This window comes from Ostrea edulis, chromosome 4 (assembly GCF_947568905.1).
Source record: "Ostrea edulis chromosome 4, xbOstEdul1.1, whole genome shotgun sequence".
In the NCBI taxonomy this organism is placed as follows: domain Eukaryota; kingdom Metazoa; phylum Mollusca; class Bivalvia; order Ostreida; family Ostreidae; genus Ostrea; species Ostrea edulis.
In genome coordinates this window covers 6,231,745-6,245,446 of record NC_079167.1, presented here as the reverse complement: position 1 = coordinate 6,245,446, position 13,702 = coordinate 6,231,745, and the positions used below count along the sequence as shown (strand labels likewise).

The window sequence follows — 13,702 nt, the reverse complement described above, 5'->3', positions numbered from 1 at the left end:
GATTCTCCTCCTCCTTCGCCTAAGTAACAATATAGCAGCTTGGTCGTTAAGTGCCATATACTGAATATGCATCAACATCTCCATCAATATTTCTTGGTCTGGCCTTTCCATGATTCCAAAGAAGCAATGGTCATATGCAACTTTTGTTCAGTTTTTATACCAGTGTGTGGGGGAGAACAGAACGTGATTCGGTCGTGGCTTGCGCGCAGTGAAATCGTAGTGAGGACGTATTAAGGACGGGATGATCTTGGTAGAAACTTACTACAGTCTTCAACAACATAGTATGGACGTGCCGTGATCGTAGCGGAAGCGTGAAGAAAACGTAGTGTAAACGGGATGATCGTAATGAGAACGTAGTGAAAACAGGATGGTCGTATAGAGAGCGTAGTGGAATCGCAGTGCAGTCGGTTTCTTCTGCATCACGATCCCATTACGATGCTACTACGACCATGCCGATCTAAATTCGACCTTAGTACGTCCTTACTACGCTTCCACTACGATCAAATTTGACCACGACCGCACTACGTTTGTTTTGAGCATGTTCAAAGTTGTTCCACGACCATCACGACCATAAAGACCTTACTACGTTCTTACTACGACCTTACTACGACGTACCCGATCGCACTACGATCATCAATTTTTACATGGTCGTAGTGCGAACGTGGCCTAGTGTGATGGGGGTATTAATCGAGACTGTTGGAACCCCTGCACCATCAACTTGTTTGTCAGTAGCCTGCTTCGATTTATAAACTTACCATACGCAGAACAAGCTCTTGCATATCGAATCAGTTGAGAGATATAAATACCATATGTAGGTGATAATAAAATATTGCAACATAAATATGGGAAGTTGACGATGGAGAAGCTGAAATCATCCCGTTTGTCATAATGTTGAATTGTTAGTTTGCCTTTGATATCTACTTTCAATAAAATATCTAAATATGAAGCAGAAGTGGACGACTCTGTGGTGGCTTTTATTTCGAGTTCACTGGGATATGTCGAATTGACATATGAAAGAAAGTTATTATTGTTAATAGACAAAACGTCGTCGATATATCTAAATGTCGAATTGAAGGCCACAGCAAGAGATATTTTCCTCTCACGTAGATGTTTTTGAATAAATTCTGCTTCATAGGAATATAAAAACAGGCCAGCTAACAAAGGAGCACAAATCGCGCCCGTGGGGATCACTAGATAGGAATATTTCCGTTTTTGTTGAAGAAGCAGCTATCTATGGTGTCAAAATGTCTAGTCTTTAATTTATCGTGAGGAATGGTCGTGCAAAGAGTTGAAAAGTCATACGTTTTGATGTTGTTGATTTGAGAAAAGTTTTGCGATTTCAAGTTAACTAAAAGTTCTTTAGAATTTTTTAGAATCTATATTTGATTTACACTACTTCTGGTATATGTAGTCGCACAGTCCGTTTGAAGTTTCTCCTTCACAGCTGTTAATATTTTCGTGAGGAGCAAAGTTAGGGACTTGGTAGAACATTAACTACATCCAGCAATGTATCTTTGTTTGTAAGGGTTTAATATAGTGGAATTATTGCTCGCAAGATTGCATTTGGAACTCGGTAAAAATGATTTGATGATCTCTTTCATTGAATTGCAGATATCTTTAATCATTTACAACGCTTTTGTGTAAGGAATTAATGTGCGTATCAATTCTTTTAAAGAGAGCAACAATTCAATTATCTCTAATCATATAGTTGCTCTAATTCAATTATTGTGCGCATTAATTGAAATGATGGGCGCTACAATTCAGTTGAAGAGAGCAATAATTCAATTTTTCCAAACATTAATGGAATTGTAGCTCGCATCAATTCAGTTGTTGATATCATCAATGCATTTCAAGAGAGCAAAAATTCAATTAGCGCTCATCAATTCAGCAGAATGATTAATTCTATCAACAATTATTTTAAAAGATCTTTAAGTGAGTTGTTGTGCACATAAAATGAAGTGATGATATCTTCAAAGTAATTAATTTTAAAAGATATCATCATATCAATTATTTGAGTTTCTGTTCATTTGGCGCTCCATACTGATGACGTCTATATATGACTAAAAATTCTTGAATGGTACGTAAAACAATATAGAACCATAACTATCGCATGTCAAACGTTGCAATGTTTGATCTTTTTCCTTTGTATCGCGTAATTTTTTATTCATTTTGAATTTTTTTTCATTTGTTTTGTATATTTGAAGTGTTGAAGTTCATGTCATGTGTAATTTCAAAACAAAGAATTTATTGCTTTTATTTCCGTGCAGGACTGCTTCTGGTCAGTTCTACTTAAAACTAGATTCTTCTGGACTGAAGCAGTCCTGCACGGAAATAGGGGACCGGTTAATATCGCAATATTTGATCTTTTCCATTTGTATGAAACAAATAATACATAATTTTTCATTTGTAATTTTAAAAAAAATCACTTATATCGTATATTTTCCATTTGTATTACACGTAGGCCTATATTTTTTTCATTTGTATTTTATCATATTTGTCCGAGGGATTGTTTATTCATTTATTCATCTATTTTTTTAATTTTCATCATTTATTTGAAATTCTACCACGGTTATTGCAAAGATCAAAGAAATGCCGCGGTAATTATCTTACAATATACATTCATACGTAATACTGATTATGAGAAAATTGATACTCATCTCACTTGTACTTCGTCTTTTGCTAATGCAATGTAAAGTCTTGTTTCTGATCCTTTTGTATATCATGTATGTACATAAAATATGTTCAAAACAAAAAACAATGTAAAGTCGATGACTGATAATTCACATGTAAAACAATTTCATAAATGACTGAAGAGCATTTAGTATCCCACCTCTGGTGTGTCCGGGGATCCATGTTTGCCCAACTATCTATTTTATATTGTTTATAGGAGTTATAAGATTGATCACTGTTCGTTATCTTCACCTTTCATAAACCAATCGTCTGCATTCCGAGAGCGATATACATGTAAACATGGCGATGCGCAGACAAGTTTTTCTTGAACTGTATAATCAAAGCATTTGATATAATCCGTTAACATCAAGCTAAATACTTGAAATATTTAAAAAAAAAAATTAGAATACCCCTATCATTTCACCCATTTTTGGTCAGCAAAAAACAAATGTAGGCCGTTTCGAAAACTCTCATGACGTCACAGTGACCTAATTCGTAGCTGCATAGGAAAACTACAGGGGCTAAGCCCATTTTGGGCCCGAACTCTGTGATACCATAAATTTCTCACATTATCACCAGTGTGAGATAGACTTTACCCATGTGAGACAGCCATGTGAGATTTTTCTGTCTCACACTGCTGCGACGTCATTTGATTGTGACGTCATATATTTTCTATGATTTACGTGACACGGTGAAGATTTACGTTACACGGTGAAGCAAAAATATTTTGTATTGTTATCTTTAAATTTTAATGTATATAGCTTTCTGTTGGACAACCTTGGGTTTTTTAGTTTACACTTACAGTGTAAACCATTTTCGGGTATGCTCTTTCTGCCTATCTAATTAGTTTTTGCATCGAAGTTCAAATGAGGATTTTGATAATTTAGAATTTTCTCAAAGCTCCTAAATTTATGCACTAAACTGTAGGTAAAATGTGAGAAAAATAATCCTTCATTATTTACTCGTGTGGGATAGGGAAATTCCACCTCTGGAACAAGATTCGCTGTCTAGGACTCGGCAAAGCCTCGTCCTCGACTGCGAATCTTGTCCCCTCGGTGGAATTTCCCTATCCCACACTCGTACTAATGAAGGATTCTATTAATATCACATATTTATGTATATTTATTTACATGTATTTACATATTTATGGTATCATAGAGTTCGGGCCCAAAACGGGCTTAGCCCCTGTGAGGAAAACGGTCTGCTGTATATTTCTGAGCCGTAGCAGAATAGAAGTAAAGTTCTTGTTTTCGTGTATGTTACAGGATAACTTTCTTGGTCTCGAAATGTTGTCCTCGGCTATCGCCTCGACTTTTATATTTCAAAACAACACTTCTCGACCTCGAAGATTATCCTGCAACATACACGAAACCACGATCATTATTTGTTAAGCATACAATGTTAGTTGGGATAAAACATCCTCGGAAACTTCAGCATAATTCTCACCAATGGTGGAAGGGGCCCATTGGATTGAATATACTTTTATTATATTTTGTTTTTTACAATATAGATGGAAGTAATACAATATAAATGAAAAACATACAACTCAAATGGAAAAGAACGGATATTACAATGTTTGATATGCCACACATAACAAAAAAGTGGTTGCCATTGGTTAACTTTGATTGCTGTTGACATTAGAAGGCAGTCGATATTTCTATCAATTGATCTGTGTCCCGGATAAAAATAGCATGTGATTTTTTTTTTTTTGTTTGTAAATGTACTTACTGATTTGGTATGTTTCTGAACAAATGATATTGATCATAATTGATCACAAATATTTGTTGGGACAGGGACTTTTTGACCAAGGTCATTTTGTAAAGATCAAGGTCATTCTGTAACAGGCAAATGACTTTCAGACAAAGTTCTACACACAACGACATTTTGTAAATGTCAAGGTCACTCAGAACATATACCTTTAACTTATATATGAAAAAACCCTTTATTTCAACGATATTTCAACAGTTATTGATCTTTTGGACCAAGGTCTCTCTTGGTCATTTTGGAAAGGTCAAAATCACTGGAAACATCAACCTTATATGAGGAAAAGTTTCTTTGTTTCAACAGTATTTGAACAGGTATTGATCACATCTCATACAAAATAAGTAATAGGCAATTGGCTTTTTAAACAAAGGTCACTCAAGGTTATTTTGTAAAGGTCAAGGTCACCTAAGGAGAAAAAACTTCAATTCAATATTTCAACAGTTATTGATCATTGAGGGAGTCGTTCGTCATATGAAGAGAAGTACATGTAGTTCATTGATTAGATCAGTTCGGGGAGGATCCATCAGTTTTACTGACATTCTGGTGATAAGGAGGAAACTGTTTATTTCGGAACGGTTAAATCGGTCGAATTTACCCTTTAAGATTAGAAAAATGCACTACTTAAAAAAGTACACTTATATGATTTTAATATTTACTTTTTAATCTTATTTTTCAGTTAATCTTTTAGACGGATTAACTTATGGAATTTCCACATGGAAAAGAGATACAGCACACAAGTATGTGAAATCTTTAACTAACCCTAAGTCTTTTGTTATTCTTTAAGGTCAAACATGTATACATATGAACTATAAATAAATACACAAGACTAATTCATGGTAAGCCTGTTTTAATCTATAGTTATTACGCAAGTGTTATCATAAGTGCCTGATTAACATATCTATATGTTGGTATGATAAATCCTAAACGTAGAAGTACCTGTATCTCACACGTAAATGACTTACCCAAACACTCTACTTGTTTCTGTCTCCGTTCAAACAAGTCTTCTTAAGTGTATGTCCAGTTCATTTTTTATTTTCGCTCGCCATACCAATATGCCTGGCTTACTTGGAAAAAGTAAGTGTTTGGCCAAAATTAATTCCTTATTAATGAAGTGCTCGTATTTCTAATGACACTTAATCAGTTCAATTTAATACTTGTAACCTTATAAATTCTAGACAGTAAATACTGGTCCAATGAACCACTCGGTCCTCCATCCAGCTAGCATTACAGTGTCCTCGGAATGATAAGAAAAGTTCAAATATGGAAACCCTCTCGAACTCGCATGTTAATAAAACATCTAAAATGCGGCGTGAAATTGATTTTCGGACTATTATGCGTCTTGTAGGACCTATTGACAAAAAAGCGACAGTTTTGTCCTGATCCGAGAAAACACATCTTGTTTTCGAATTCAGTGAAAAATAATTATGCCTCAATTCTCAGCTAACTTCTAGTAATTTATCATTTAAGTGATATTCTGTCAATACCATTTCAATTATTGGTATTTTATTAGTTTGGTTCGTAACAGGGAGGTCGTGAAGCCCCGCCTATGCCATTGCCGCGTCAAACAGAGGCAGTGATTGCTCCTTTGTTAAACGTTCGGCATTTAGAAGTGGGAATCACGGGTCTTTCGGATATGACCTTAAAAATGGAGGTCCCGTGTCAAGGCAGATGTTCGCAAGTTAAAGAAGCCAATAAGCACTAACCATAGATCTAAATTTGTGGTACTTCACCTACAACTGGTGACGTCTCCATATGAGTGAAAAATTCTCGACGGGACGTAAAACAAACAAACAAAAACGTGGTATTTTATTGTTTTGAGATACAATTTAATTTCGAACTCAATGAAAACTATCGATTTGGCTTTAAAATTTGAAAATGTGATTTCCATTTTACAGTATACATAAGAAAATCGTATATCTTTGCACAATATTATCATTATGATTATTCAAATCCCCATTACCTGTAGTTTTCAAAGACACCGATTTACTTTTATTTTCATTTATATGTAATTTTCATATTGATGCACCTTATTTCCATTAGACTAACGTCGATATGGTCCTTTCATCAATGTCATATTTATAAAATGCAGTAACTAATTTTATTTCATTTTAATGTAATAGATGCCAGGGTCGCATTTTACAAAGGCTCTTACGACTTAAGATCAAGTTTACTTAATTTCATATTGTGTTTTTTCCAAGTGTACTGTTTTATTTTTTCCATTTATGGGTTTCTAAAGAGATGAAGAAGTTAATACATAAACATTATTTTCCCAAATTTTACACACGGATGGCAATTTTAACGAATAAAAAATACCAGTCGTAGTTGTATTATATTTCATAAAACGGACCTCGGGTATCCAGTGCCTTCAACTTGAAAGTATTTTCAAAAAGTTGAAGACTTGATACAAGCAATGCGATAATGGAGATTCATCTTTAGTGGAAACAGTGACAGTAGAGTTGGTTTCAAATTATTTCATAAGTAACATCTTTGGGGGTAATCATAGTGCACTGAATTGAAAAGAAATACAGTAAATTCAATTTACTCCGATCATTAGAACATTTGAAACTTCATTGCTGAGTTTAACCCGTATTCATGAATTACTTGTAATTTGTCTGTCCTATCCAATGTGCACACTAATCATCCTCTGACGGAATTCTAAGGTACCGACAAGCCGACATTTCTCTATAAAGACCCTGCTTATCATCAGACGCTTTTGGATCGTCGTCGGACAACTCTTCCTTGAGTTCTCTAATGCTATGGGTCATTAATTTTGCAAAGTACTTGAACTTTAACATTCCCGTATTAGCTTGGGACATGCGACGAAGAGTCTTCTTTTCAAAATCATTTCCATCCATTTTCTGAAGAAGGCCTATAGTGTGAAAACTGTTGCTTCTTGTTCGTAAATATGGTTGTGGTTCTTCCTTAATTTTTGGAAATTGCGTTTGAGAGCGTGTCAATCCAGCTAAGCTTTGACTTCTGTCTCTAAATGGTGGTACATGTATGTCCCTAGGATTTACCTGGTGGTCGCTTCCTTGAAGTGGTCTCGCCAGGGCACCTAAGCTGCCGCTCCGTTCGCGAGGGGTTGGTGTGCGTTCATTTCCAGAGATTCCACTTTCAACAGAACTACTACTCCACGTAAAAGCTGCGTTTTCGTTAATATCCGGTAAAGAAAGCGACATCGGTCTTACCGTCATCACTTTGGTCTTTCTCTGCCTCCTTTCTGTTGATCGCTGCTTTGACACTACGTCACTGCCATCGTCATCAGTCTCACTTTCACTTAAAACAATGTCATCTGAAGAGAAAAAAGTGTTCTCCCGCTCCAGTCGCACAGTTGGAAGATGTACTTCTATTTTTATTTTTCCTTTGACATCATCTTTATTTGTAGCCGAACCTTTCCTGTCTTCATTTTTATTTCGAAACAAATATTTATGATATTTCCTAACAAATTTACGTTTGCTAAGTTGAATTTCTTGAATACGCCTTTCTCTTTGGTAATCTAATTCCGCTTTGTCTTTTTGTAAATGGTTTTGTCTGTGCACATCCAAGTTGTGTATTCTTTTATAATCTGTCACTGTCTCAAGGCGTCTCAGCATCTCTGCTGAATTTAGATTTTCTGAAAACAAAGCTATTTTCTTCATGATCCAGAATTTTACACCACACAGTTGTTGAAGGAGCAAGTCAGAATGAACTTTGAGGAATTGAAATACGATTATATTAAAGTGGATTATAAAGCCCGTGCTATAGTTAAGCGCTAAGTCTTATGCTTAAATCCGTAGTCTTAATAGTGTTACAAGGTTCCTTGTTAGTACAATTTGATCTTGTTTTTCACATTTGAAGCTTAATTCTCATGCTCTATGATGTTTTGATGTTTGTGTGAATATCAAAGTCAAAATGAGCAAAAGGAAAAGTACGAACTATTCTAAATCTTATTAGAATTAGTTTTCCAGATTGGAAATAATATAAGTGCATGCTTTTCTGATTTTGAAATTAACCATACGTAATTTAGTATCGACACGATAATTTTTTTTTTTTTTTTTTTTTTTTTTTTTTATACAATCGGAGCTGCTGTTGCAAAATTAGACGTTACGGAGACCTTGGTAAGCGCACATTGGGTGGGATGTCAAACAATATTTGCTGTAACCAGACAATTTGGCGAAAAGCAAACCTTCCTGTCCTGGCGCACATTAAATTAATTACAGTTTGATTATACATCCGACTTCCATTACTAATGCATGGATACCGGGAGAAGACTTACCGGTAGAGTCGGGCGTCGACCTATCCGACATCAAGGACGGTCAAAAGTGCGAATTCTCTTTAATAGACGTATCGAATTAGGGTTTTGGAAGGGGTGTTGGGATTAAGTCAGTCATGGAAACTGACAGGAGCCTACTTTTAATCTCGAATTGTTAAATATCGCGATTAATTAAAAAAAATCTTCGATTTGATTACAAGGATGTTGAACAGAGAGCTTGGTTAGATAGGTACCCGTAATCTGAAATATGCGAATAGCTGGTCTATATCATAACGAAGGGGTTATGATAAACAAAATACTGAACATGCATTAATCCGAATGTAAAGAAAAGGAAATTTAACCGTACAAGAATGTTTTGTTGTTGAATGAAAACAGATAGGCCTACATGATAAAACAGCAGTGCACTTTCAGTAAACAAGCTTCGAGATGTTTACAAATTGCCATAGAAATCGGAAATCAATAACGACTGGCCACAAGAGATCACATTTGCGATTGCAATTCATTACAACAAAACAAAAAATATCAGTAATTACGCTAAAATTTATGTGTGTGAAGCAATTACACGGCAAGAAATTCTAAGGTGATATAATGATTGCAATCCCCCACAGCAATATCGTCATGTATAAAGTCAATTCACAGAAAACTGGCATCGCAACTCATAACTGTATCCAAGAAATGTACACAACTATGTAAAAACAGTGGTCTTTTCACATCTGGATTAATTTGAGTAGCATGCTACAATCCCATGAGCTCAAAGAAGTAAACTGCTATTTCATTCTAATTTTGGTAGTCTTAAATAACGGCATGATCGTAGAGAATTAAAGTCGTCATCAAGATGAGCTTCCTGTGTCTTCTTTAGACTCCTGGTTCCATGGTACAACCGTTCAAACACATTTCTCACTAAATAATCCAACTTCTCTTCGGACGAAACTCGTTTGGTCAAATCTAGATCAAGAGAAGTCTTTGTTGTGCTTTGTTTCAAACTTTCCCAAGGTGTTGGTTTGTTTCCTCCTCTGTGTTCTTGGTCTGCTGCTTCGTTGTCAACGTCTGGCACTGGAGTTTCGGCTTGGGAATGTTCGAGCTGCTGTCCCCTTAATTTCTGCATCCGTTGGTTATACGAAGGAAGCGTGGGTATACAGGGAAGACAACTCTCGGTCCGACTTCTGCGTAGTGAACCTTGTAGGTGACGCACCGAGTGGCACGTGCCGCGCTCTATGGTTTGCTTCACGTTTTCTACGTCATGACCTTTACTCTCCTCCTTTTCTCCACTCTTACAATTGTCTCTCCTTATTCGAAAACTCCTTCTTTTTGTTAGAATTGACTTCTCCTTTCTCCTTATGTCAAACAGAGTTTCTTCTCGCTCCCCATCAAGTCTTGAGAGTTTCATACGTAAACCATTCCTCTCCATATTATTTCTTATCAAAGCTTGCCTCCCAGTGTCTGCATTCATGTTTTACAAATAACTCATAGAATCACTGGATTTTTCTTTTTTTGGGTTTTACAAGACATTCCCGGATATTCGGCGCTTGCCTCCCATCATTGTTATATATCCATAAAATTGTGATAGAAAGTGAATGTTTCAGCGAAGGAAATCTGCGCCGCCAGTCTTGACTTTGTTCTTACTTTAATACTACAGAGCACGCATCACGTTTCGTTTTTCCCCGTCGGAAGAAATAAAAATAGCGATATCTGGGTACAATCAATTTCATTAAGAGTAATTGTACTTTATAGAGGTCTGGAGAGAAATCATGTGACCTAGCTATCAGATTATTTGAGCAATGATCACAATTACTTCACAGGATAAACAAGACCATATAATTCATAAAAATCGCCTTCATTATAAAATGTACTAATCAACATTTTTGAGGTCTGGTCGACCTTTATCATAAAATATCAATGTTACAAAGGAAAACTATGATTTGGAACTATTTAGTACCATCTGAGTGCCATTTTACGGTACAGTTGTTTTTGGGTTTTTTTTTTTTTTTTTTTTTTTTTTACATCACATGCAGAAAATTCGAAACATTGTGATTACAGAAAAACAAGTGACGTGACATTTGAAAATTAACCAAAGCACGGGAAGCTCTGGGAATCAAAGCTAAAATCTCCAAGATCAATAGGTGATTGCATTAACAAATGTTCATTGATTTTTACATGAAAACAACCTGTTGCACAGCCAGGCTTACTTACCAGGTACTAGTGCATCAAAGGAGTGAACGATGTCCCTAACAGCAGGTTTGGCTTGGATACCTGTTATTGGATGAATCTACATACAAAATTACAAGATGGCAATTAGTTGTCATGTTGAATTTTTCGCGTTTACATTGAGCAAATCTAAAAAAAAAAAAAAAAAAATTACAACAAAACATATATATGTATCATAGGAGATTGTCCAGTAGCAACAAACAGATGCGTTGCCCAATTGCTAGGATAGTCTGCGAATTCAAACTGGTCTAATTTACAAAAGCTATAAATTATCAAAATAGTTATGCTCTCATTCAAAACAGGCGGAGTGGTTTTTCAGTGCTTTAACGCAACGATTATATTGGTCGAAAACTTAATTTAAAAATCAGATACAAGCTTTTTTTTTTAGTTTTCCCCTCGCTACAGGATTGCAGAAGAATCCAGCAACTTATCCATTCGTTAGTTCATGTGTGTTCGTGCTTCGCGCGTGCTCTTGTGAACAAGATTAAAATTACGTACAATTCTGATCAAACTTGCCAAAATAGTTTTCAGATGTAAAGGTCACAGGAAAATTACATGTACTTGTGTTTGCATTGCCATAGAAGAAATTTCCATAATCTATAACTTTGATGAGTGTATGCATGGTAGAAATTCCATGAACTTTGACCTATTCACTTGGGCCCCAGGGCTTTGCTTTGAACCCAATGACTGCCACCTTTGTGATGTTAAGAGTACACCACCTGAACATTGTGTCACGCTTACAATACTTGGCTGAATTAAGTGCAAATGTAGCGGTCAACTTCATCAGAGACATATATACAACGTCTCCGACTTGATTAAAATTCACTTACAACAAAATGTCCTGTTTTGATGTGAACCATCCAATCAAAAGCCATGGCAGCAATAATCTCGGCTGAGATTCAGCTTGGCTGAATATTTGGACTGACGCCTTCACAGAATCTCGGAGCAGTACTTCATAATTCATGTCTGGAAATTTACTTTCAGCTTCGGCCCATTCTAGAAATTAATAAGCACTTGGATCACACTGCTGTTCGCTTCAAATAAGTTACTTGACTATTAAACCAAATCTATGTCACTATCAAAGCTCCAAGTATGTAAATTCCAAAAAATAAACTATTACTAAATGTTCCGTTCTATTTTCAAATTATGACTTCCATGGCGCAATATTTTATCTCCCGAAATTGAAGATTTCCAATAGTTTATTTTTTTTTTAGATTAGTGATATACAAGACGGTATGTTGAGATACAATGTATCAGTAACTAGATAATACAGACTATAGGAACTCTTCAAGTTCAGTAGATAAAATATTGTGCTATGGATGTCATCGTTTAATTGAACGGAAAATTTAGGGACTCTTTTCATTTTAGGATTACCTAGACGGTAAGCAATGCAAAATTAATAGTAATAGAGAGTTGATTTAACAGTCAAATCACTTATTTGAAGCTAACAGCAGTGTCAACTAAGTGCACATTAATTGCTAGAACCGGCCGATTTCCAACATGAATTATGAAGGATTGCTCCGAGATTCGGTGAAGGCGTCAGTCAAAATATTCAGCCAAGCCGAATCTCAGTCGAGATTATGGCAGCAATACCACGGTTACGAATTACGATGATCTATTACCCGGGGAAAAAAATGGCGACGAAAGTCAACACAAGAGAAAATTCAAACGAGTAAGTAACACCTTTATCAATAACAAATTGCCTCATAGCTTATATCAAAATTTGTAGGATTTTCTCAGGAACAAACCTATACTAAAATGGTAGTTCTACGTGCAATAGAAGCAGAGAACATTGACAGGGTGGGGTTTTTTTCAGTCAAAAACTTCCGACTGTCAAAAAACTGTGTCAATGTTCTCCCCTTCTATCGTACATAGAACTACCATGTACAAATGTTGGTCTAAATTATGTGACAATTCGTTATTGATAACGGTGTTACTTATTCGTTTGAATTTTCCCTTGTGTTGGCTTTTGTCATTTTTTCCGGGTAATGGGTCGTGCCAAAGTCACGTGATTCGCCACCGTGAATTAGCAAACTACTTCTTCGATACTGAAAAACACCTATACTAAACACATAGTGACTTGACATGCACAGCCGTTTCGGAGACGTCGATTTTGTCTCAACCAATCAGAAACTACGTTAGCCATGTTGAAATTCGGATTGCTCAGGAAAGTAATTTCATATCTGCGGGACCATTGAATTTCCGAAGCGAGCACAGTGATTTGACATTTTGCAATTTTGAAAAAAAAAATGTAACAACAAATCGGTTGGATAGTTGAGGAATAGTTGTATGTGAATACGTGAATGGTGACTGGGGTTGTAATCCTTATGAAATGAGAAAAAGTGACGGAACACCAAGTAATGACAGATGATGCTATTTGGGGATCAATTTATAGTGAATGGTATTTTTTTTTTTTTTTTTGGTTGTTGCAAAAATTGACAACACAAAGTTGAAAATGTTCATTTTGTTTATCAAAAAGGATAAAAGATTTTTTTTAAATAATGATGAATTTGAATATTACCGAGGTATCTCTTTGATACATATTGGTATTGGCTCTGTATTTATGCACATAACCCCAGATCGTGACGTTGCAAAGGTTCACAATTTTTTTTTTCATTGAAAAGAATCTTCGCAAGAAAATCGATTAGTAACAGTAAAACATATTTTGAAGTTGGGATATTCCAATAACTGTGAGACGTAGTCCCCTGTGCACGGATTTCATAGACTGAAATCTTATTCTTGGAGATCACTACGTCGTTTTGTAACACTTCCGAACTAAAATTGATTTCTTCAACGCAAATAAAGTGAAAT

The 13,702-nt window shown here is 35.7% G+C and overlaps 1 protein-coding gene across 2 annotated transcripts; it reads right to left on the bottom strand.

Annotated features, from left to right (window-relative positions):
• Positions 1-6,219: 6,219 nt before the first annotated feature.
• LOC125670633 (uncharacterized) lies at positions 6,220-12,812 on the bottom strand. Of its 2 annotated transcripts, none has more exons than XM_048905922.2 (3): positions 11,722-12,812; positions 10,877-11,020; positions 6,220-8,047 (listed from the first exon to the last, which is right to left on the bottom strand). In XM_048905922.2, exon 3 carries the CDS (start codon positions 8,025-8,027, stop codon positions 7,068-7,070), a length of 960 nt encoding a protein of 319 aa, XP_048761879.1. In that variant the 5' UTR covers positions 8,028-8,047; positions 10,877-11,020; positions 11,722-12,812; the 3' UTR covers positions 6,220-7,067. The 2 variants fall into 2 exon arrangements, with proteins under 2 accessions (XP_048761879.1, XP_048761878.1); XM_048905921.2 differs by having other exon boundaries at positions 10,877-10,952.
• Between the last annotated feature and the right edge of the window lie 890 nt (positions 12,813-13,702).